At 42.2% G+C, this 26524-nt stretch overlaps 1 protein-coding gene across 2 annotated transcripts; it reads right to left on the bottom strand.

Annotated features, from left to right (window-relative positions):
- Positions 1–1567: 1567 nt before the first annotated feature.
- On the bottom strand, positions 1568–26049 carry LOC106592781 (perforin-1). Of its 2 annotated transcripts, XM_045710428.1 has the most exons (7): positions 25927–26049; positions 20326–20679; positions 19994–20233; positions 12930–13146; positions 12106–12414; positions 6834–7027; positions 1568–2842 (listed from the first exon to the last, which is right to left on the bottom strand). In XM_045710428.1, the coding sequence occupies exons 2-7, from the start codon at positions 20670–20672 to the stop codon at positions 2404–2406; spliced, it is 1746 nt and encodes a 581-aa protein (XP_045566384.1). In that variant the 5' UTR covers positions 20673–20679; positions 25927–26049; the 3' UTR covers positions 1568–2403. The 2 variants fall into 2 exon arrangements, with proteins under 2 accessions (XP_045566384.1, XP_045566386.1); XM_045710430.1 differs by lacking the exon at positions 6834–7027 and having other exon boundaries at positions 2499–2842.
- Between the last annotated feature and the right edge of the window lie 475 nt (positions 26050–26524).

Here is a 26524-nt window from a genome sequence, read left to right as displayed (position 1 = left end):
GTTTATATATTGAAATACATCCACAGGTACACCGCCAATTGACTCAAATGATGTCAATTAACCTATCAGAAGCTTCTAAAGCCATGACATAATTTTCTGGAATTTTCCAAGCTGTTTAAAGGCACAGTCAACTTAGTCTATGTAAACTTCTGACACACTGGAATTGTGATACAGTGAATTATAAGTGAAATAATCTGTCTGTAAACAATTGCTGGAAAAATTACTTGTGTCATGCACACAATAGATGTCCTAACCGACTTGCCAAAACTATAGTTTGTTCACAATAAATTTGTTTTAATGACTCCAACCTAAGTGTATGTAAACTTCCGACTTCAACTATATGTAAATGTGATTTCTCAGTTCTATTTCTTTTATACATTTGCTAAAATATCAAAATACCTTTTTCTTTGTCGTTATGGGCTGTTGTGTCTAGATTGATGAGGGGTAAAAAAAAAGATTTTATCAATTTTAGAATAAGGCTGTAACATAACAAAGTGTGGAAATACTTTCAGAATACACTGTATAGAGGTCACTCTCACTCAAACCATAACAAAGAACAAAAATAAGGAGGCAGATGCTAAAATGTACTTCATTTAATTCTCAGAAAGAAGAAGAAAAAGCTACAAAGTGGTAAACCGAAAAAAAGAGCCTATAGACCAATGTTTTGCCTTCATCAGTGCTGTAGACATGTTTATATTTAACTAGGCAAGTCAGTTAAGAACAAATTCTTATTCACAATGACGGCCTACCCCGGCCAACGCTGGGCCAATTGTGCGCCACCCTATGGGACTCCCAATCACGGCCGGATGGGATGCAGTCTGGATTCAAACCAGGTACTGCAGTGACGCCTCTTGTACTGAGATGCCTTAGACCGCTGCGCAACTTGGGAGTGGAGACATGTATATACGTTACTGGTGAACGGGGAGTCATCACGGCATATATTACACACAGAATGAGAGAAGAAGAAAATCAAAAAATGGACAAGTGTCACATAATAATTGAAAATAAGACACAAGTGGTCTGGGCTAGATGGCGATATCATAAGCAATAAGTACTATTCTCAAATCCAATGCAAAAAGGCGGTCAGGGGAACTGCTGGTGCATCTATCCCCCTTTTATCCCCCTCTCTCTATCTCTTCTTCCCCCTGTCTCCTGTTGTTCCTCCCTCTCTTCTTCCCCCTCTCTTCCTTCTGTTCCTCTCTTTCCCAACCTCTTTCTCATTCCGCCTCTATTCGCTCTCCCTCTCTCTCTCTAGGGTGAGTAGGCCCAATGGTTCGTGTTATGATGTGTATAGGTTAAATTGCTCCTAGATCTGTGGCTGATGGATGCCGTAAAAGACGATGTATCTCTCTAGCAGTGCTGCCATCTACAGGACAGACTGAGTTACTGCAGCTGTAGCAGTGCTGCCATCTATAGGACAGACTAAGTTACTGCAGCTGTTGCAGTGCTGCAACCTATAGGACATACTGAGTTACTCTAGCTGTAGCAGTGCTGCCATATACAGGACAGACTGAGTTACTACAGCACAACCCTACAGTCAGAGAGTACAACACCACCAACAACTATAGTCATTTGATTGACATATTTATTTAACAGGGACAATGCACATCAATTAACATTTCTGTAAATATGCCAGATTGAGACAACTGGCTATCTGTAGTCCCTGGTGCAGATATTATTTTTCACTTGCGGCATGTGTATACAACAATATCATCTGCATATTATATATCAACACCGTGACACATGAAGCATGTCCTTTATATATAAACAAAAGTGTAAAGGCCCTAAAACGGATCCTTGTGGGACCCCATTGTGCAGTTGCCAGACAATTAGACTTTCAGGTTGATTCTAACACTGTATTCTGTCAGATAAACTAATCCATCCATTTTAAAGCGTTGGGTGAGAAATTTAACTTTGCTAGATTAGAGAGTAGTATTCTGTGATTTACAGTACCAAATGCTTTTAGCAAATATATAAAACACAGCTCCTACCACTTCCCCTTTGTCAAATTTTTAAATATATCAAGAACACTTTATCAAAACCATAGACATCTTTGGCTTTAGAGGTTTTAGAGTTTTTTTTATATAACACATACAGTATTTTAATTGTTTGACAGCCGCCGTTTAAATATAAGGTAACCTTTTATTTGTTTAGGTCACAGACAGGCTTTGGTGTGAATAATCATTATATAGTCAGCTAAATCCTATATACTCCCTGATTACACAGGACAGATAAAGACATGATTGATTGAAAGATTGAGGGGAGAAAGATGCACTGAGTACAACCTAGGGGATAACATATTCTAATGATTCCCCTTGTTTTCAATGTGGTTCCTGGTGAGCTGTACAGACAACAGTCCCACTGCCTGTAATGAATTTACTACAGTGCGTTGTGAGGGGTACATTATAAAGAGATGTAAAAGAACCATAGGTATAGGACTGCTGAACTCTGGACAGAAAAGGTAGAAAAGAGATGCACACTCTTACTGTAGAGTGGATTAGAGTGCACTGTGGGCGTGGAAGGTTTGTGTGTTGTGGCTTTGAAAGGTTTGTATTTTTCACACTTGTCCCCGGTCAGGTGAGGGTCACAGGTGAGGGTGTACAGGAAATTAAAGCCCCCCCCGCTGTTGTTACACCGGTGTTCGTGTGTCCCCTGCTCGAGGTCGAAGGTACAGTCACTCAGGTTGTCATCTTTAGCCACAGGATCGTAATCCCAGACCACCACATTTAGACTCAGGTCTTTGTCAAAGGGACCCATGTCAAAGGTAGCATTCCAGACAGGATTATTGGATGGAATCACATCGGTCTGATGGGTCTTGGAACCGTAGGTGACCACAGCGTACCTGTAGCAGGTGGAGAAACAGGACGTTGGAAAGATTCAAATACTATGACATGCCACAAGAGGAGGATCAAACTCATTCCATGGAGGACCTAGTCTATACTGGTTTTAGTTAATGTTCCTTTCAATTAAGACTAAAGACAACCAGGTGAGGGGATTTCCTTACTAATTAGTGACCTTAATTTATCAATCAAGTACAAGGGAGGAGAGAAAACCCGTAGACACTCAGCCCTCCGTGGAATGAGAGAGGAGGACCTACTTCAGTTGGCACATATTGCTTGGGTGCATCCCAAATTGATCCCTATTCCCTACATAGTGTAGAAATCTTTTGAGTTCAATATAGAAGCCTTTACACAGAGGATTCTACATGAAACCAAAAAGGGTTCTACCTGGAACCAAAAAGGGTTCTCCTATGGGGTCAGCAGAGTAACCCTTTTGGAACCCTTTCTTCTAAGAGTGTAGTGCACTCTATAGAGAATAAAAGGCTTGTAACGGAAAATTATTACGCTTGTTTGAGCATCAAGATTAGTAAAGTTTGCTTTTTATCTTACATTTTCAGAGTGGTTAAACCCAAACCCAAATACATATTTTTTGTTCAAAATTCATATTTTTGGTTGTGCTCATTGGGAAGGGGTTCCAGATAGCTATCTGCACGTTCTGCTCGGTGCTCCAGCCTCCAGCACTTCTGTTGAAAAAAGTTAGCTCCACCCAACCTTTCAAAAGCCATTCAAATGAATTCCGCCCCTTGAGCAGATCTGCCTCGAAAACACTATTGAGAAAGCAAAACACAGATGTTCAGCCGGCTAATACTGCCGTGAACGCCTCACAAGGCAGAGTTGACAAACCAGACAGGGTTTGGGGTTTAGCAAGTCAATGGGAGAAGTGAAAAAAATCATTCTTAAGTTGTTAATTTTCTCGAACTCTAAAGGCAAAACCTAGATGTGAGACAATGTCTTAAAAATGCGCTTTCAATCTTTTGTATAATTTCAGCAGGTAGTTTTCAAAGTGGAGCTCACGAGCCAAAAGTGGTCTCAGTTTTTTCTGTACTAAGTCATCAAATGGTGTACTACGTCATCAAATTGTGTATTATGTCATCAAATTGTGTACTACGTCATCCATTTTGTATGATATGTTACGAATCCAGTTGTACTACATTTTGCAGATTTGTTGTGCTCAAGGTCCTGGAGTGCATATTTAAGTAGCTGAAACTGTCATTACTACAAACGTTACTTTCACCCAAAAACACGTTATATCAAAGGAGTAACTTTGCTTTGACGGCCTTTACATTTACATTTTGGCGCAACGTGACCGTTAGTACTGACGACGTATTTCTGAGCAACAATTATGGTAACTAACGTCGCCATGACATCGCCTGCAAGCATGGTCAGGGATGCAGGTTGATTGTTGGGATGATTCATGTCCTTGAGGTAGAACTGAGCAATTTCCACTAGATAGGCCAAAATTGGCTATATTGTAAAAAAAAAAAAAATGTTAATTTAAGGTTAGGGCTAGGCGTTAGGTTTAGCAGTGTGGTTAAGGTTAGGTTTAAAATCAGATTTGATGACTTTGTGGCGGTGGCAGCTAGTGACCAGTCTGCAGGGCTGTCTCCAGAACAAGATGAATGAACAAAAATGATAACCTGCATCAGGGATTTATATTGAAAAAGCTGTTATAGGCCTCATTATTTAACCTCTTGAGGATACCCTAGGATAGGGGGCGCCACAGCGCATTTTGAAAAAAAATCGTTCCCATTTTCAACGGCCTACTAATCAAACTCAGAAGATAGGGCATGCATATACTTATTATATATGGATAGAAAACACTCTAAAGTTTCTAAAACTGTTTGAATGGTGTCTGTGAGTATAACAGAACTCATTTGGCAGGCAAAACCCTGAGACATTTTCTGACAGGAAGTGGATACCTGATGTGTTGTATTGACTTTAAACCTATCCCATTGAAAAACACAGGGGTTTAGGAATATTTTGGCACTTCCTATTGCTTCCACTAGATGTCGCCAGTCCTTTCACAGTGGTTTGAGCCTTATAGAGTCAAAACTCAGTGAATGACAGGAGTTTGAAATTGGTCACAGGGGATGGGCCATCACCATTATGACGCCGGCGGCCATGTCTGCCCCCCACCTTTGGAAACGGTTTTAAAGGCCATGACATCATCCCCCTCGAATCTTATTGGCTCTCTTGGTGTTAGAGGCCCTGAAGATTTATTTTATACAACGTTTGACATGTTTGAACGAACCTACATGCGCGAGGATTGCTTTCATTATGAACTTCAGAGCTGCGCTTGGAGAGAGCCATAGGACGCGCTACCAACATCAGGCTAATGGAACGTGAAGTATGGACTTTTTGACCGAAAATACATCTGTTGTGGACCTGGGATGCTTTCTGATGAAGACAACTAAAGGTAGGCGATTATTGACAATATTATAGAAGATGAGATGGTTCATACTGTTGCGTCCAAGATGGCGCCGAGCTCTGAATATTAGCTCATTTTCTGAGTATCGCATCTCCTTTTATCGCAAAGTGTGATTACCCAGTAAAGTTAATTTAAAATCTGGTATGACGGGTGTTCTCAAGAGATATTCATCTATAAATGTTAGATTGACAATATACATTTAAAAAATCGTTATAGTATAGCAATTTATTGAAACGTAGCATTGTTTACCGGGACGCTTTTGAGGGGAAATTAGGTAGTCAACGTCAGACAGAGATGTAAAATGCTGTTTTTATATATAAATATGACCTTTATTGAACAAAAGAATGCATGCATTGTATAACATGATGTCCTAGGGGTGCCATCTGATGAAGTTTGTAAAAGGTTAGTGCTACATTTAGCTGTTTATTGATTATATGTGATGCAAGTGGTTGGTCGGAAAATGGCTATGAAGCTGCTTTTTACGATGGACTCATCTAATATAATCTAATGATTTGCTTTTCCTGTAAAACCTTTTTGAAATCGGACGACGTGGGTCGATTCAGGAGAGGTGTATCTATAAAAAAAATATATATATATATATATTTTTTAAAAAAAATTATGATATTTTTTTAATGCTAATTGGCGATATGATTTTTCGCTGGATTTTGATCCCGCTAACGGGATCAGATGCTCAAGAGGTTTTAAATTATTTTTGTAAACGGCAATAAACTTTTTGCTCGATAGATGGGTAAAAAACGGTGTTTACCACTACACCTCTGCAGAGAACTGAGCAGTTTACCTGTGTTAAGCCTCGACTACACCTCTGCAGAGAACTGAACAGTTTACCTGTGTCAAGCCTCGACTACACCTCTGCAGAGAACTGAAAAGTTTACCTGTTTTAAGCCTCGACTACACCTCTGCAGAGAACTGAACAGTTTACCTGTGTTAAGCCTCGACTACACCTCTGCAGAGAACTGAACAGTTTACCTGTGTTAAGCCTCGACTACACCTCTGCAGAGAACTGAAAAGTTTACCTGTGTTAAGCCTCGACTACACCTCTGCAGAGAACTGAAAAGTTTACCTGTGTTAAGCCTCGACTACACCTCTGCAGAGAACTGAACAGTTTACCTGTGTCAAGCCTCGACTATACCTCTGCAGAGAACTGAACAGTTTACCTGTGTCAAGCCTCGACTACACCTCTGCAGAGAACTGAACAGTTTACCTGTGTTAAGCCTCTACTACACCTCTGCAGAGAACTGAACAGTTTACCTGTGTTAAGCCTCGACTACACCTCTGCAGAGAACTGAACAGTTTACCTGTGTTAAGCCTCGACTACACCTTTGCAGAGAACTGAACAGTTTACCTGTGTCAAGCCTCGACTACACCTCTGCAGAGAACTGAACAGTTTACCTGTGTCAAGCCTCGACTACACCTCTGCAGAGAACTGAACAGTTTACCTGTGTTAAGCCTCGACTACACCTTTGCAGAGAACTGAACAGTTTACCTGTGTTAAGCCTCGACTACACCTTTGCAGAGAACTGAAATTGTGCAGTAACATAACATACGCTTCAGTGTCTCCCGCTATCCATTGGTAGTCTCCCCACAGTCCCCAGGCTCTGACCACCGTCACCACCAGTCTTCCCTGTGAGACCTTCCTGAGGCAGCAGTTTGAGTCCCGTCTAGAGTAAGGATCCCCACAGGACAGTTCCCCGGTGCTCTTCGGGAGGGCATTCTCCTTCAGGTAATCCTGGACAGCCTCCTTTGTATTTTGAACCAAATGTTAGCATATTAATTGATATATAACATATAACCTAAGATCCCGATTTTAGGTTTTATTTATGCATCCTGTGACAAGAATATTCAATAAACAAACCCACCTGAGGTAACAGAACTATATAACAAACAACGTTCATCAGGTTACGTCAAACTTCTGGGTTTTCTTCTCCAAAGTTCAAACTCTTTGGAATCTCTGGCCGATAACAATAGAAATTGATAGAATATTATAGCCTTGATATGTATCATGTATATGTACAAATCTTAACCTACCATGTTAGCTAGGTAGGTAAATTAGGCTAACCAGATATCATAAACCCTGTTTATACCTAGTTCTAACATGTGTGCTTTGTCCTGGTCTTGTCCACATTCAAGTGCCCACATATTTAGAAAGATGCGTTGTGATCTGATTGTGATCTTCCTGACCACCTCTGGAGGTAGTCAGACACTCATTGTGCATGGTAAGCTTACAGGTACAGACGAATCTGGACATCGAAATATGTACATAATTTGCATAAAAGGAAAGACCAGGAAATCTGGTCACAATTCTTGTCAAGTGCTTCATTCTATAGCTAGAGGACTCCTGATATCTCCAGGAGGGAGAAGTAGAATTCTTTCCCTTATTAATCTGTTGTTGACTGGTACTGTCTTTGTCCTAGCTAGGGCCATCTAGCTAGGGCCATGCCTGTCTTCCCAATAGCCTACTTGGTGTGTGAACTGCTGACTGCTCATAACTTGCAGATAGTTGTTGACACGTCAACCAGGATTAAGTGGGAGGGCAACTTGCGACTTGTTTTGGTAATCAGTGGCTGTATTGGAGGGGACTGGTTTCTCCTCTCCTTGGCATTCATCAATTAGTACTTCAGTCTCCCATGGTTTCTCAGCGGCAGCTGTAAGCGGTGAATGTGTCAGTGGTGGTCTCGTCGGTAAAACGAAGACTGTCGCCAAAATGAAGACGGTTCTGACAAATTGTTCTCCAGAGTTCTTCGAGGAAGGAAACAGAGGAAGGCTCTCTCACTTAAAATGGCACCGAAGGGGATGGCTGCCGTTTTACGGGCTCCTAACCAACTGTGCTATTTTTTTTTTTTTTTGCATTGTTTGTAACTCATTTTGCATATAACATTGCATCTACCATCTCTTATGACCAAAAAGAGCTTCTGGACATCAGAACAGTGATTACTCACCCCGAACTGGACAAAGATATTATATTAAATGAGTCCGACGCTAAGGATATATTGCTTTGTCAAGAACAGACCCAAATTCCAGTCATCCGCGTGAAGAAAAGACGGAGAAAAACGGGGAGGAGTGCGGGGTGCATTATGAGAATTCGCCGGGGTTTAGGTAAACCACCACTACCCTCCGTATTAAATAAACTAGATGGTCTACGATTAAGACTATCCTACCATTAAAAACTGCAATATCTTATGTTTCACCAAGTCGTGACTGAACGACGACATGGATAATATAAAGCTGGCTCAGTTTTTTGTGCATCAGCAGGACAGAGCAGCTACGTCTGGTAAGAGGAGGGGTGGGGGGTGTGTGTCTATTTGTCAATAACTGCTGGTGCTATATGTTTAATGTTAAAGAAGTCTGAGGTATTGCTCGCTTGAGGTAGAATACCTCATCTATATTATTCGTAGCCGTCTATTTACCATCACAAACCGATGCTGGCACTAAGACTGTACTCAATGAGCTGTATAAGGCCATAAGCAAACAAGAAAATGCTCATCCTAGTGGCCGGGGACTTTAATGCAGGGAAACTAAAATCTGTTTTACCTCATTTCTACCAGCATGTCACATGTGCAACCAGAGGAAAAAAAACTCTAGACCACCTTTACTCCACACACAAAGATGCATACAAAGCTCTCCCTCGCCCTCCATTTGGCAAATCTGACAATAATTCTATCCTCCTGATTCCTGCTTACAAGCAAAAACTAAAGCAGGAAGTACCAGTGACTCGCTCAATACGGAAGTGGTCAGATGACACAGACGCTACGCTACAGGATTGTTTTGCTAGCACAGACTGGAATATGTTCCATGCTTGATCCAATGGCATTGAGGATTATACCACCTCAGTCACCGGTTTCATCAATGAGTGCATCGACGACATCGTCCCCACAATGACCACGTATTTCAACCAGAATCCATGGATTACAGACAACATCCGCACCGAGATAAAGGCTAAAGCTGCGGCATTCAAGGCGCGGGACCCTGATCCGGACGCTTGTAAGAAATCCCGCTATGCCCTCAGACAAACCATCCAACAGGCAAAGTGTCAATACAGAACTAAGATTCAGTCCTACTACGCCGGCTCTGATGCTCGTCTGATGTGGCAGGGCTTGCAAACTATTACAGACTACAAATGGGAACCCAGCCACGAGCTGCCCAATGAACAAGCCTAACATACACGCAAAATTCCTTTTATGCTTGCTTCGAGGGAAGCAACACTGAAGCATGCATGCTAGCACCAGCTGTTCGACTGTGTCATCACGTTGTGTGAACACACTCTCTCAACATTCACAAAGCCTCAGGGCCAGATGGATTACCAGGATGTGTACTCAAAGCATGCACAGACCAACTGGCACATGTCTTCATTGACATTTTCAACCTCACCCTGACTGAGACTGTAATTCCTACATGTTTCAAACACCATACGGCCAGGTCTCAGGCCTACCACTGTTGTGTTATCGGCAAACTTAATGACGGTGTTGGTGTCGTGCCTGGACGTGCAGTCATTAGTGAACAGGGAGTACAGGAGAGGACTGAACATGCACCCCTGAGGGGCCCTTCGTGTTGAGGTTCAATGTGGCGGATATGTTGTTAGCTACCCTTACCACCTGGAGCCGTTACGTCAGGAAGTCCAGGATCCAGTTGCAGAGGGAGGTGTTTAGTCCCAGGGTCCTTAGCTTATTGATGAGCTTTGAGGGCACAATGGTGCAATGATGAGCTGTAGTCAATGAATAGCATTCTCACATAGGTGTTCCTTTTGTTCAGGTGGGAATGGGCCGTGTTGAGTGCAATAGAGATTGCATCATCTGTGGATCTGTTAGGGCGGTATGCAAATTGTAGTTGGTCTAGGGTTTCTGGGACAGTGGTGTTGATGTGAGCCATGACCAGCCTTTCAAAGCACTTCATGGCTACATAAATGACTGCTATGGGTTGGTTGTCATTTAATCTAACCACGTTTTACGATTTCAAAAAGGTTTTACGGCGAAAGCATAAATTTAGAGTATGTTAGGACAGTACATTTACAAGAGTTGTGTGTAATGTTTTGTCAAGTCAAAGACAGGGTCACCAAAACCATAAAACCAGCTAAAATGATGCACTAACCTTTTACAATCTCCATCAGATGACACTCCTAGGACATTATGTTAGACAATGCATGCATTTTTAGTTCTATCAAGTTCATATTTATATCCAAAAACAGCGTTTTACTATGGCATTGATGTTGAGGAAATCGTTTCCCTCCAATAACCGTCAGTCAATTCAGCGTCACAAATTAAATAATTAAAATTAGAAAACATTGGTAAAATATTATATTGTCATTTAAAGAATTATAGATTTACATCTCTTGAACGCAATCAACTTGCCAGATTGAAAAATAACCTTACTGGGAAATCACACTTTGCAATAATCTGAGCACTGCGCCCAGAAAAATACGCGTTGCGATTCAGACTAGACGTCATGTTGGGGAGATCTAAAATCGAAAATACTATGTAAATAATCCATTACCTTTGATTCTCTTCATCAGATGTCACTTCCAGGTATCACAGGTCCATAACGAATGTAGTTTTGTTCAAAAAAGCTCATCATTTATGTCCAAAAATCTCCGTCTTGTTAGCACATGATCTAAGCCAGCCGGACTTCTCGTCATGAACGAGGGGAAAAAAATATATTTCCGTTCGTTCAAACATGTCAAACGTTGTATAGCATAAATCATTAGGGCCTTTTTAACCAGAACATGAATAATATTCAAGGTGGACGAATGCATACTCTTTTATAACGTATTGGAACGAGGGTACCCAACATGAACTCGCGCGCCAGGTGTCTAATGGGACATCATCGTTCCATGGCTCTTGTTCGGTCAGATCTCCCTCCAGAAGACTCAAAACACTTTGTAAAGGCTGGTGACATCTAGTGGAAGCAATAGGAAGTGCCAAAATATTCCTCAGCCCCTGTGTTTTTCAATGGGATAGGTTTAAAGGCAATACAACACATCAGGTATCCACTTCCTGTCAGAAAATGTCTCAGGGTTTTGCCTGCCAAATGAGTTCTGTTATACTCACAGACACCATTCAAACAGTTTTAGAAAATTTAGGGTGTTTTCTATCCATATGTAATAAGTATATGCATATTCTAGTTACTGGGTAGGAGTGGTAACCAGATTAAATCGGGTATGTTTTTTTATCCAGCCGTGTCAATACTGCCCCCTAGCCCTAACAGGTTAAAGGAAAAAAAAGGATTCTGCCAGTCCGTGGTGAGTAATCGCAGTTCTGATGCCAATAAGTTATTTTCGGTCATAAGAGACGGTAGAAGCAACATTATGTACAAAATAAGTTAAAGAATACGTTTCAAACATCGCAAAGAAACGCACAAAAAAACAAAATCGGTTAGGAATACGTAAATCGTCAGCCTTCTTCTCCAGCACCATCTTAGATCGGTGGGTATCGTTACTCATTGTGTATTTATGCCTCAACCACCAGGGGCCCCATTGATTTTGTTGAGTCACAGGTATGAGTTGAACACACATAAGACATGGCAAGATGCTTAGAATTGCAGGAAATTAGCTTGAAAAGTGCAAAATGTTCTCTCCACCAACAACAGGGGTGTGAGCAGTTTGGGGTTGCATGCCTGGGGGTTTGTTACTAAGCCGATAAATGACAATGTCCAGCCAGACCTTTGTCACCTAGAAAAATGTGTGTGTCTGGTACCTTATTATTTCACCCACCTGTGTCCCAGGTGTAAGTCAGGCCCTGATTTGAGGGCAAGAAAAAAAAAGCTGTGGAACTGGCTTCAAGGTCCAGATATGAATTTGAGGGAAATATATCAACAACCAAAGCCTACCTTTACTCCCTGCTGGACAACTGTGTTGGGTATAAGCAGGTGCAGAGGCCTCAGAGAATAGTAGATGATGTCCGGGATGTTCTTCAAGGTTCTCATCCAACTATGGAACCCCACTGAGTCATTACGGTTGAGTGACAGCTTCCCCGGCCAACCGGAGCCTCCCACCACCTTGGTGTGGTGGCTGAGGAAGCTAGAGCTGTCGGAGGTCTTCGAGTCATGGTTGTCCAGAACTTTGGAGCAACTTTGGACGGTAGAGGAAACTGATAACCCAAGGCTCCCCTTAAAACCTGCGGACAAGCAGGATTCCACCTGAGAGAAGGGAAAGATGGTATACAGACACATATTCAGAGAGATTGGTCTTTAACGTTTCTTCCATAAAAGACTGTGATGCATTTACTACATGGGAAATATTAGTCAATGGAATTTTCTGAATGTAACTGAACGTCTAGAAATACATTTCTAATCTAGTGCACCTGATTCTAATAATTTGCTGGTTGATGAGCTGAATCAGGTTAGTTTCAACTGGGGTTGGAGCGAAAACCTACAGGAGGGTGCTCTCCAGGAACAGGGTTGGAGAGCCCTGGTCTAGATAGATGTAAACCTACAGGAGGGTGCTCTCCAGGAACAGGGTTGGAGAGCCCTGGTCTAGATAGATGTAAACTGACAGGATGTTAGCTCTCCAGGAACAGTGTTAAAGAGCCCTGCTCAAACATTATACGTCTCTGGTTCTACGTAATGATTACAGATTGCTGTTTGAATTCCTGTAATTTCCTTTCATGGAAAATGTCCTCTATTACAACAGGCATTGAGACTAAGTAAGTCACCTGGTTTGTAGAGAGACTCTTAAGTGAAGCCTGACAGGTGTGTATTGCTGTGGTCATCGTCAACCGGCCTCCCAGGTCAACCTGGCGGATGTAGTGAGTCCCATAGGTGTCTATGAGCCGGCGGTACTGGGCCTTGGAGGTCTCAGAGAATGAGCCCAGACGATCAATGTCCTTACGGAACTCTTCGCTGAGAACAGGGCTGTCTGACACGCGATAACTGGAACACAGGAATTTGCATATCAGATGTGAATTAAAATACGACACAGAGACGACCTTGATCTACAATTGCTTAACCCTTTCTCAGCCTATAGCATACAGAAGCAATGGTCCTTTAAACATTTTGGTGGGTGTCGCGGTAACACCAGGTCACATACAAAAAATCCACTTAAACTTGAATGTGTTACAAATCGGAACTCAAAAGATCAGATTCAATGTGTTTTTTTGTTGTTGTTACAGTTCACACATTGGGAAAAAGGTCAGATATGTATCAGATATGCCAATACATCGGAACTGAAGTGACTGTGTGAACAAAGCCTTTATGAAATGAAGACCCTTATGGAAAATTCACATGATTTCACATGGGAAAATTCCACAATTTGCGCAACGTTTTTTTTTCAGATACAATTTCACATGTGAAACCGTGTGTTTTTGGAACACTTCAATGTGGATTTTTACACGTGATCACATAACCTTTCACATGTGGATTCACATTTTCATGCGATGCCCTGTTAGTCACTATGAAACACACATAGATCTTTTAACATAGTGTTTTCAACTTACATACAGTGTATTCGGAAAGTATTCAGACCCCTTGACTTTTCCACATTTTGTTACGTTACAACCTTATTCTAAAATTGATAAAATTGTTTTAAACACAATAGCCCATAATGACAAAGCAAAAACTGGTTTTTAGACATGTTTGCAAATGTATACAAAAAACTAAAATATAACATTTGCATATATATTCAGACCCTTTACTCAGTACTTTGTTGAATCACCTTTGGCAGTGATTACAGCCTCGAGTCTTCTTGGGTATGACGCTACAAGCTTGGCACACCTGTATTTGGGGAGTTTCTCCCATTCTTCTCTGCAGATCTTCTCAAGCTCTGTCAGGTTGGATGGGGAGTGTCGCTGCACAGCTATATTCAGGTCTTGCCAAAGATGTTTGATCGGGTTCAAGTCTGGGCTCTGGCTGGGCCACTCAAGGGCATTTAGACACTTTTCCTGAAGCCACTCCTCAGTTGTCTTGGCTTTGTGCTTAGGGTCGTAGTCCTGTTGGAAGGTGAACCGTCGCCCCAGTCTGAGGTCCTGAGCGTGCTAGAGCAGATTTTCATCAAGGATCGCTCTGTACTTTGCTCCGTTCATCTTTCCCTCAATCCTGACCAGTCTCCAAGTCCCTGCCGCTGAAAAACATCCCCACAGCATGATGCTGCCAACACCATGCTTCACCGTAGGGATGGTGCCAGGTTTCCTCCAGACGTGACACTTGTCATTCAGGCCAAAGAGTTCAATCTTGATTTCATCAGACCAGAGAATCTTGTTTCTCATGGTCTGAGAAACCTTAGGTTCCTTTTGTCAAACTCCAAACGGGCTGTCATGTGCCTTTTACTGTAGAGTGGCTTCGGTCTGGCCACTACCATAAAGGCCTGATTGGCGGAGTGCTGCAGAGATGGTTGTCCTTCTGGAAGTATCTTCCATCTCCGCAGAGGACCTCTGGAGCTCTGTCAGAGTGACCATCGGGTTCTTGATCACCTCCCTGACCAAGGCTCTTCTCCCTCGATTGATCAGTTTAGCCGGGTGGCCACCAATAGGAAGAGTCTCGATGGTTCCAAACGTCTTCCATTTAAGAATGATGGAGGCCACTGTGTTCTTGGGGACCTTCAATGCTGCAGGAATTTTTTTGTTCCCTCCCCCAGATCTATGCCTCGACACAATCCTGTCTCAGAGCTCTACGGACAATTCGTTCAACCTCATGGCTTAGTTTTTGCTCTGACATACACTGTCAACTGTGGGACCTTATATAGACAGGTGTGTGCCTTTACAAATCATGTCCAATCAATTGCATTTACCACAGGTGGACTCCAATCAAGTTGAAGAAACATCTCAAGGATGATCAATGGAAACAGGATGCACCTGAGCTCAATTTAGAGCATCATAGCAAAGGGTCTGAATACTTATGTAATTAAGGTCTTTATTTAAATGTTGATTTTATTTGCAAAAATATTCTAAAATCATGTTTTCACTTTGTCATTATGAGGTATTATGTTTAAATAATTGAATCCAATTTAGCATAAGGATGTAACGTAAAAAAATATGGAAAAAGTCAAGGGTTCTGAATACTTTCCAAATGCACTGTATTTGACACACTTTGACCTCATTGTGCATGTTTATTTATATAGTAATTCTTATTCAACATGTCCTCACCTGGGATTTGAACTCACAACCTCTTGGTTCACGGCATTATGATCTTCCTACTGATTTTACCAGAATTCCTACACTTCAAAGTACATCTCAGCTTTGTTAAAAATACACTCAAGAAAAACTATTATATTCAACAAATAAAATTCAAATAAAATAAAAAATGATTGGTCACATACACATGGTTAGCAGATGTTATTGCGAGTGTAGCGAAATGCTTGTGCATCTAGTTCCGACAGTGCAGCAACATCTAACAAGTAATGTCTAACAATCCCTAACAATTACCTAATACACACAAATCTAAGTAAAGGAATGGAATAAGAATATATAAATATGAATATATGGATGACCGGCATAGGCTAAGATGCAATAGATAGTATAGAATACAGTATATACATATGAGATGTGTAATGCAAGATATGTAAACACCATTAAAGTGGCATTATTAAAGTGACTAGTGATCCATTTATTAAAGTGACCAATGATTTCAAGTCTGTATGTAGGCAGCAGTCTCTCTGTGTTAGTGATGGCTGTTTAACAGTCTGATGGCCTTGAGATAGAAGCAATATTTCAGTCTCTTGGTCCCAGCTTTGATGCACCTGTACTGACCTCGCATTCTGGATTGTAGCGTGGTGAACAGGCAGTGGCTTGTGTCCTTGATGATCTTTTTGGCCTTCCTGTGACATCGGGTGCTATAGATGTCCTGGAGGGCAGGTAGTTTAACCCCGGTGATGCGTTGTGCAGACCGCCCCACCCTCTGGAGTGCCCTGCGGTTGTGGGCGGTGCAGTTGCCGTACCAGGCGCTGATACAGCCCAACAGGATGCTCCCAATTGTGCATCTGTAAAAATTTGTGAGGGTTTTCGGTGACAAGCCAAATTTCTTGAGCCTCTTGAGTTTGAAGAGGTGCTGTTGCACCTTCTTCACCACACTGTCTGTGTGGGTGGACCATTTCAGTTTGTCAGTGATATGTACTCCGAGGAACTTAAAACTTTCTACCGTCTCAACTGCTGTCCCTGTCGATGTAGATGGGGGGTGCTCTCTCTGCTGATTCCTGAATTCCACGATCATCTCCTTTGTTTTGTTGACGTTGAGTGAGAGGTTATTTTTCTGACACCACAGTCCGAGAGCCCTCACCTCCTCCCTGTAGGCTCGTCGTTGTTGGTAATCAAGTCTACTACTGATGTGTCGTCTGCAAACTTGATGATTGAGTTGGAGACGTGCATGGCCACGCAGTCATGGGTGAATAGGGAGTACAGGAGGGGGCTGAGCACGCATCCTTGTGGGGCCCCAGTGTTGACGATCAGCGAAGTGGAGATGTGTTCTACCTTCACTACCTGGGGGCGGCCTGTCAGGAAGTCCAGGACCCAATTTCACAGGGCGGGGTTGAGACCAGGGCCTCAAGCTTAGTGATGAGCTTGGAGGGTACTGTGAGTTTAAATGCTGAGCTATAATCAATGAACAGCATTCTTACATAGGTATTCCTCTTGTCCAGATGGGATAGGGCAGTCTGATGGCGATTGCATCGTCTGTGGACCTATTGGGGCGGTATGCAAATTGAAGTTGGTCTATGGTGACAGGTAAAGTGGAGGTGATATGATCCTTGACTAGTCTCTCAAAGCACTTCATGATGACAGAAGTGAGTGCTAAGGGGCTATAGTCTTTTAGGTCAGTTACCTTTGCCTTCTTGGATACAGGAACAATGGTGGCCATCTTGAAGCATGTGGAGACAGCAGACTTGGATTGGGAGAGATTTAATATCTCCGTAAACACAACAGCCAGCAGGTCTGTACATGCTTTGAGGATGCGGCTAGGGATGCCATCTGGGCCAGCAGCCTTGTGAGGGTTAACACGTTTAAATGTCTTACTTACGTCGGCCACGGAGAAGGAGAGAACCCACAGACCTTGGTAGTGGGCCGCGTCGGTGGCACTGTAGTATCCTCAAAGTGGGCAAAGAAGGTGTTTCGTTTGTCTGGAAGCAAGACGTCGGTGTTCGCAACGTGGCTGGTTTTCCTTTTGTAGCCGGTGATTGTCTGTAGACCCTGCCACATACGTCTCATGTCTGAGCCGTTGAAATGCGACTCCACTTTGTCTCTATACTGACCTTTTGCTTGTTTGATTGCCTTACAGAGGAAATAACTACAATATTTGTATTCGGCCATATTCCCAGTCGCCTTGCCATGGTTTAATGTGGTGGTATGCGCTTTCAGTTTTGTGCAAATGCTGCCATCTATCCACGGTTTCTGGTTAGGGTAGGTATTATTAGTCACAGTGGGTACAACATCTCCTAAACACTTCCTTATAAACTCACTCACCGAATCAGCGTATACGTCGATATTATTCTCTGATGCTACCCGGAACATATTCCAGTCCGCTTGATCAAACAATCTTGAAGTGTGGATTCCGATTGGTCAGACCAGCGTTGAATTGTCCTTAGCATGGGTACTTCCTGTTTGAGTTTCTGCCTATAGGAAGGTAGGAGCAAAATGGAGTCGTGGTCAGATTTGCCAAAAGGAGGGCCAGGGAGGACTTTGTATGCATTGCGGAAGTTAGAGTAACAGTGGTCCAGTGTTTTTCCAGCGCAAGTGCTACAGTGGATATGCTGAAAGAATTTAGGTAGCATAGTTCTCAAATTTGATTTGTTAATATCCCCAGCTACAGTAAACGCAGCCTCAGGATATATGGTTCCCAGTTTGCATAAAGTCCAGTGAAGTTCCTTGAGGGTCGTCGTGGTATCGGCTTGAGGCGGGGAAATACACGTCTGAGACAATAACCGAAGATAATTCTCTTGGGAGATAATTTTGTGGACATTTGATTGTGAGGAATTCTTGGTCAGGTGAACAACAGGACTTGAGTTCCTGTATATTGTTACAATTACACCATGAGTCGTTAATCATGAAACATACACTGCCGCCCTTCTTCTTCCCGGAGAGATGTTTATTCCTGTCGGCGCGATGCACTGAAAATCCAGGTGGTTTTACCGACTCCGACAACATGTCCCGAGAGAGCCATGTTGTCGTGAAACAGAGTATGTTACAATCCCTGATGTCTCTTTGGAAAGCAACCCTTGACCTGATTTCGTCGACTTTGTTATCTAGGGACTGGACATTAGCGAATAATATACTCGGAAGCGGTGGGTAGTGTGCGCGCCCCCTGAAGTCTCAATAGAAGACCGCTCCTCCGGCGACTTTGTTTAGGGTTGACGTCTGAAATCAATTCAAATGGTTGTGCAGACAAAGGATCCGCTTCTGGAAAGTCGTGTTCCCGATCGTAATGCTGGTAAATGATTCAGGAGTAACATTAAAGTAACATTAAAGTAACATTAAAACAAATTATACAACTATACAGAAAACTCTCAAACTGCAAAATAAGTAAATTAAATCAACGATGACAGAGAGAATAGTCAGATTAACTGATAACTAGAATAGCAGTGCAGATCTTTTACTAAGTGCAGAGATGTATTATAGATACTGAATGTGTAGTTATCCTTTTCTGTAATACACATGATTTCCAGTATTCTGTGTTATGTATGAAACTCATACATGTGTATGACCTTTTTAAGTGCCAGTGTTGAATGTTATGGTTAAAGTTTGACAGCATTCTGTGCCGGGGACACACTGACAATGTATCTGTGACACTGTGGCTGCGTTTACACAGGCACACCAATTATGATCTTTTGCCCAATTTTTGAAAATCTGATCTGATTACTCAAAATACCAAAAAAGATTGCTGGTTTAAAAGTAGAGAATGTCATCCCTGCCCAGTCCTGCACAATTATTTTACTATCAGTTACAGAAAGATGCGATTCTTGCAGAAAGTGTATGGTTTTCAATAGATATATTCTTAATCTTTAAACAAGGTGATAAATGCAATTGACAGAAAAATCGGATTTAAAGCTTTAAATCAGAAATACTTTGGTTTTTCCAGCAAGCCAACCCTGGAATGAGCTCCCTACAACACAACAGTCCAAAGACTTCCTTCTGCGTGGAATGGAAAGAACTATTTGGATGAGCTCTAAGAGTTTAAATTGACCCACTTGCTGTGCTTTTTGATACTTTCTAGCTGGGTTATCACTGCACTTAGACCTGTATGGGCTAAGAGATATCAAGCCTGGGGTTAAGCAGCTATTAAAACATGCACAACTAAGCCCAGGGCTAGCTGGTCCTGTCCATAGGAGGATTAGCACTGCCTTATCAGAGCAAGCCAATCACCTCCTCCAACCTAAAACAATCGTTCCAGAATGTTCTGTAAAATTATGTTATATTCTCAGCACAGTAAAAAATTATCCGTTTTTTTTCCAGAGAAGCAAGGATGTTTTTGGGGATATTCTCAGAACGTTTTGTCATGGTACCCTGGAGGTTTTGTCTAGTTCCCGGTTTGTTCCATGGATGTCCCCGAATACGTTTTTATGACGTTCTTGGGATGCAGTTGAATGGTCCCCTGGAGGTTTTTGTCTAGCTAAAATGTTGTCATTTTTACATTTTGCATCCCCATGTTGTAAAAAAAATCACATGAGATTTTGTTGTTTTCACATTTTGTTTCATTTTTTTTGTGTCACATGTTATCACATAAGATCAGATGTGAAATGTTGTATCTGTTAGGGAAGCGCTATAAAAATGTAACAAATCATCATTATTGTTATTATTACCTGTAGTGACGGCAGCGGAGATTCTGTGAGAAGAAAGAGTGGCGGTCCTCTTTGGTCTTGGTTGTGGCAAAGATGGCTACATCAGATTGGGACCCTCCCATCTCTATGCTAGCACCCACATCCTTCTGCACACTCAGAATCCCCGGTCCCACAAGTACGCTACCAGACACCTTCGCCTCATTACTCAAACCCCCCTTCCATTTTGAAGAGATCTCATTGGTAGTGGACTGTGCCAGGTTACTGGAGGAGAGGAGAGCAGAGGAGAGGAGAGATGTTTACTGTCAAAAAAGAAAACTTCCATCAAGTAAACAGACAGAAACTATCCTACTCACCTGACAGAGGCATGAGAGTGGCTGGAGATATCCTCAATACAGTGGCTGTAGGGCCTCCAGTCTACAACAGACAGGGGTATTTTCTGCAGCTCGTTCCCCTGTAGGGGGTTACTACACAGTGTACAGGTTTTAATGGGGGACAGGTAGGTCTTCAGGTCGATCAGGTAGGCCCCTTTACGTTTCAGGGTCACCACATCGAAACCCTCCCCTGCCAGGTTGTGACCGGGGACAAAGGGTGCGGAGTCACACTGGGATTGGCTGGCAGTACGACAGGTGAGGGCGGAGTCCAGTTGAGAAAGGAGAAGGAGGAGAGGAAGGGAGAAGAGGGGAGGGGCTGGAACGGACATTACTGAACTAAAGGGAGGGTGGCGAGGCAGAAGAGAGAGAGAAAAAGGAGGAGAGCGATTATGAGAGGAGTGGGGAAGAAAATGGCAGAGACAGAAGGGATGAGAGAAAGTGAGAGGTGTGGGGGAGAGAGAAGGAGAGAGAGACTGTTTAAACTCCATGATGTGAAGGTCTTTGTTACTTGAAATGAAAGCGCTATATACAGTGCATTCGGAAAGTAATCAGACCCCTTGACTTTTTCCACATTTTGTTACGTTACAGCCTGAATCCAAAATTGATTAAATAAGAAAATGCTCGTCAATACCCTGTAATGACAAAGCAGCCCTTACTCCTACATCTCTGGCATCGGTGTACAAAGCAAATGGACGATGGAAATCCGGAGCAGCTAGCACCGGTTCAGAGACAAAAAGGGTTCCAGCATTATGTAACCCGAAAGGGAGATGAAGGATGTCCCAGAGGACAAGGTAGAAGGTAGGAAATGTCATCAGTAGTGACAAATTCAGGCAATTATTTGGCACGCATGGAGAGACCTGCAAATATCCCTTCTGCATATTGAACTTGCTAGCGTACTTAGCAGCACCAACACAGTCAACACAATCATCGACCCTGGGCAAAGGGTACGAGTCCAACTTAGTAATGGTATTGAGTTTCCCAAAATCGAAACAAAACCAGAGACCCATCCTCCTTAGGTGCCAATATAACGCTAAGGTGCTGCAAAAGATTTGATTTCGTGTTCAAGGTACTAATATGCAGGGTGAACTCCACAGAATGTTGCCATGTTGTACAATTCTGTGCTCAAGCATGAACTCATCCTCACTGCAGAGTTTCTCTCTCTTTTCAGGATTCACTCAATAAGCATGTTGTTTGGTTTGGGCAGAGTCCCCAATGCCAATGTTTTAGTTGGCACATCTGAGAATGAACCCTGATATTCTAAAAGCAGTGCAACAATGTTGCCTTTTTCCTCTGAAGGTAGGTGTGCCAAAAATACATCAAGGTTTTCCAGAATCTCTGAGTTGCTCAGCTGTCCAACAGGTACAGGGTCTATTGGGCTTTCCTTATGCTCTGAATGAGTACTGGGCTTTTCTCGTGTTCTCAAGGAAGACTATAGTCAATGGTGACGGTAGTGGCCACAGGCAGAAGATCACTACCGGTTTCCACCGACTTCTCCGCAGTTAGTGAGGGAGATATAAGATTTTTGCAATTTGTTCCGGGTCATTGGCAGCAGAGAACTAGAAGGAAAGGCGGCCAAGGAGGTGTTGGCTTTACTCTGTTCAGAAATCAGCTCCTTCCTAGACATTGAAGTATCAACTGTTGGGACCCTCACTTCTTTCAGTGGTCCTACAAACTCACTCACCTTTGGTGTTTTGAAAGGAGAGGTCAACTCAGGGGGTTGACTGAAACAGGATCACACATAAATGTCTCAGACATTTAGAGATCGCTGACATCCTCCTCAACACTAGACTTTCTCCCTGCAAATTTCTTAGACATAGCATGTGTAACGGCACACGCTGGGAACACTCTAGGGTACATTTATGATAACCCATCAGTTTCCTCTACTCAGGATTCTATACAAATGACAGGATTTGTAATGACCTTCCCTCCAGCCAAATCATTTCCCAAAATGAATGACACCCCCTTCACTGGTAGGCTAGGGGTTGTGGATAACTACTGGGTTCTTTGTTTGAGAAGGTCGTTTTAGGTAGCAACCCCTTCATGAAGGCAATTCTTGAACTGCTCGAGTGTCTTTAAATCCTCAAGGTCTTTAATACCTCTCCACTAAAAAATACATGGTTGTTCCCTTATGAATTCAACATGGCTTTGCGATTGTCTTTTGTCATTTATGAAACTGTTGTCTGTATGCTTCTGGGACAAACTCGTAAGCCTGAAGGATATCAGCTTTACAGCTTTACTGTCATAATCTGAACTCTGGTCAAGAGATAAAGCGATGTACATTTTCTGAGCTTTTCCCACAAGAACACTTTGGAGGAGCAGTGACCAAATATCTCGTGGCCATTTTAGGGATGTGGCAATCCACTCAAACAGAGTAAAATATACGCCCACCTCCTTTTCGTTGAAAGGCGGTACAAGTCGGCTGTTCCAACCAAGATCAAACTCTGTTGAGGGTGCAGGATGGCCTGACTTGATTCGGAGTACTTCCAGATCTATCTCCTTTCGTCGCGCTTCCAGCTCCATCTCTTTTAATCAAATGACATGCACACATTCTTCTTGTTCTAGTCTGGTTGCACGTTCTCTTTCCCTTTCCTGGTGCTCAAGTCTGAATTTCTGTTGCTCCAATCTTTCTTCACGTTCTCTTTCCCTTTCCTGGTGCTCAAGTCTGAATTTCTGTTGCTCCAATCTCTCTTCACGTTCTCTTTCCCTTTCCTGGTGCTCAAGCTCTAATTTCAGTTTGTTCCCATTTTACCTTTAGTTCAACCTCAGTTGCATGTCTACGGGGTGTACTCTACCACCCGTTGGACCCTTTCCGTCATCCTCCCTCTCCGGAAGGATTTCCTCCTCAACCAAAGCAGTTGGACTACTGCTTTTGAATTGGCATGTGCAACTTTGATATCATTATGCTTTGCAATGACGAGCAGAATCGCCTTTGTACATTTATCTAGAATCTCCCATGTAGAGTTTTCCACAAATGCTTCTAATTCAAAGTCCATTATTTTATTTTATTATTAGCCTGTGTGTTTATGCAACTTCCAAATGATTCCTTTTATCTTATAACCCCTCTGGGCAGTTGGATGTCAGTGACAGAAACTCTACCAATTATTTTTTTGAACACTAAAATATCTGGGCACGGTAGAGCTTCAACTAGGTGATTAGAGGAAACAGTATCCCGGACGAGCCTGCATTTTGTTACGTTCCCCCGCAAGAAACCAAAACTTGTCGCTCAAACAGAAGGGGAAACTAACAAAGATTCACTAACAACAACCAAAACAAAACAGGTGGGGTTCTAGGAGGGGTTCTGAAAGACACTCATGGAGGTGTCCACTGAAAGTTGACTATCAACAACAACTGGGACCAAAAAGACACCCACTATGAGCACCCACAAAATTTGCCAAAGAAGAGGTAAACAAAATAAAAACCCACACTTAACTTAAAAGGGAAGCAAACCAAAAAGTGGAGCAAAACAAAAACAGGGAAGAAATAGGGAAAGCCAACTAAAGGTTAACCCTCCACATCTCTCAAGCCGCTCGTCAATATCACCTGTGCCAGCACAGTTGAAAAACCTTCTCACTAAGGAGATGACAGCCAGCACAGGTGTAACACATACTTAATAACAAGGTGACACCAATTGGTGCGCCCAGCGTGCCAACGTCCAACCTCTAAATATACATGGAAAACCGAAGCCTGTAAATGCTAGCAAGCTAGTTTCATCATATTACCTCAAGAACACAATACACTAATAACATGAAATCCTGACACCACAAAACATAATTTACACAGTATGTGACTAATATTTATACAAGTAAGGTACAAGGTTTTCAGAGGTTACAATCTCCTTTTAGTGAGTTTTATACATTTAATTGGGAACTTCACTCCACTTTTTTCATTAGCCCAATGTTGTAAAATTAGCCCACTGTTGTAAAATATAAGGACAACAACCACAGAGCCACTGCCTGTTCACCCCGCTATCATCCAGAAGGCGAGGTCAGTACTGGTGCATTAAACCTTGGACCGAGAGACTGAAAAACAGCTTCTATCTCAAGGCCATCAGACTGTTAAATAGCCATCAGTAGCACCTTAGAGGCGGCTGCTCTATATACATAGACTTGAAATCACAGGCCACTTTAATAATGGAACACTGGTTACTTTAATAATGTTTACATATCTCATATACTGTATTCTATTCTACTGTATCTTAGTTTGCCGCTCTGACATTGCTCTTCTTAATTCCATTCCTTTACTTGGGTTGTTGTGAAATTGTTAGATATTACTTGTTAGATATTACTGCACTGTTGGAGCTAGAAACACAAGCATTTCTCTACACCTGCAATAACATCTGTTAAACACGTATATTTGTGACCAATAACATTTGATTTGATCTGTCAGCTCCATTTGCACAGAATGCGTAGACCCCTTTATCTGACTCATGAGCTTCCACAGTAAACGCTGTAAGGATAATCTCTCAGTGAAAGCTCCCCGGTGCTGTACCCATCGAACAAAAATATTATTTTCTACAAAAATTATTTCCTACTTTACTTTTGGTCATTCATGTATTTTATAAATGTATTGTTTTGAGCTTACAGCGGTGGTCTCCCATCCAAGTACTAACCAGGCCCGACGCTGCTCAGCCATCGAGATCAGACGAGATCAAGCATGTACAGTGTGATATGGCCACAAGTGTATTTTCTACCCCATTTGCTCCCTGATTTACAACCTTGGCTCATCGCTGGGGGGGGGTTCAGTGTTGTGTGAGTATTTAATCTCTCATTCATGTATTGAATCACTCATTCATGTATTGAATCACTCATTCACGTATTTAATCACTCAATCACTTGTTCATCAACCCTTCGGTGTTCTGTAAGTGTATATTATTTTGTGATAGGTGTGTGTCAGAGTGTGTGTATTTAGTATAAGGGCTTTCCAGAACCTATGTTTTCCCCTGAGATGCCGTTTGTCTGTCGACATACAACCATTGTACGTGCTTGTAAATGTGCATGTAATTCTATGTGTTTATATATACTGCGTGAGTGTGTGGCCATTAGCCTGTGTGGGTTGTACAAGCTGTGACCTTGAGTTTGTGTGTCCTTGTGGATTTCAACAGTCCCGCTAGAGTTCATTGGCAAGAAAATCTTACTTCCTTTCTCTTGGCAGAAGTCCAAAAAACAGACTTTCTGCTGGTTTTATAACTTCTCCACAGAAAGTCTCCGGAATTACAGAATAGCAATTAGATTATTATTATTATTACTTATTATTAAAATTACAGAATCTCATTATTATGAATTATCATTGGGATTACATAGTCTTCTCAACAACAAACACATACACCGGAGTTGTTGAACCAAAAGATAATGATTAGGTGAAATATTTAGCGTTTTACCATTATTCTGACAATTGCCAGTGCCAAACCTTTGTTTGGTTAATAGGCTAGTGACAATTTAAAAGTCACGCCACTAATGATTTTGGATTGAATTGAAATACACAACTATGATATGAAAAAACACAATTGAAATCTGTGAAATCGGAAATCTGACAAAGATTCCTCTGAATCTAAACCTTGTTATTAAAGGCTTTAAATCCACTCACCTGTTTGAATTGGTGTGAGTGGTTCTTCAGCTGAGTTCGTCCTCAGATCTGGAGTCAGTGACGAAGTGTGTCTCTCCCTCCTCTGTCTGTCTGTTTTTCTCTACAGCCAGGGATGGTCTTTTACACAGAACAGCTGACTTTCTGACTATGAGAAACCTTTCCAGAAAACTTTCCTAAAGCTCCTTAACCCTTTACACTATTGGAAATCGGCCTATATTGATAGAGCTATTGTGGGGAGCTACAGTGGGGGAAAATGTATTTGATCCCCTGCTGATTTTGTACGTTTGCCCACTTACAAAGAAAGGATCAGTCTATAATTTTTATGGTAGGTTTATTTGAACAGTGAGAGACAGAATAACAACAAAAAAATCCAGAAAAACACATGTCAAAAATGTTACAAAATGATTTGCATTGTAATGAGGGAAATAAGAATTTGACCCCTCTGCAAAACATGACTTAGTACTTGGTGGCAAAACCCTTGTTGGCAATCACAGAGGTCAAACGTTTATTGTAGTTGGCCACCAGGTTTGCACACATCTCAGGAGGGATTTCGTCCCACTCCTCTTTGCAGATCTTCTCCAAGTCATTAAGGTTTTGA

Source organism: Salmo salar, chromosome ssa02 (genome assembly GCF_905237065.1).
Source record: "Salmo salar chromosome ssa02, Ssal_v3.1, whole genome shotgun sequence".
Taxonomy (NCBI): domain Eukaryota; kingdom Metazoa; phylum Chordata; class Actinopteri; order Salmoniformes; family Salmonidae; genus Salmo; species Salmo salar.
The sequence above is the reverse complement of the archived record's forward strand: the minus strand, read 5'-3'. Positions and strand labels throughout refer to the sequence as shown.

Coding starts and splice junctions, on each gene's coding strand:
- LOC106592781 (XM_045710428.1), bottom strand. CDS start 20,672: ATGTCCGTTCCAGCCCCTCCCCTCTTCTCCCTTCCTCTCCTCCTTCTC. Junction 13,147..19,993: donor CTCCGCTGCCGTCACTACAG/GTAATAATAACA, acceptor CCTGTGTTCCAG/TTATCGCGTGTCAGACAGCC. Junction 2,843..6,833: donor ATAGCGGGAGACACTGAAGC/GTATGTTATGTT, acceptor CACCTGCTACAG/GTACGCTGTGGTCACCTACG.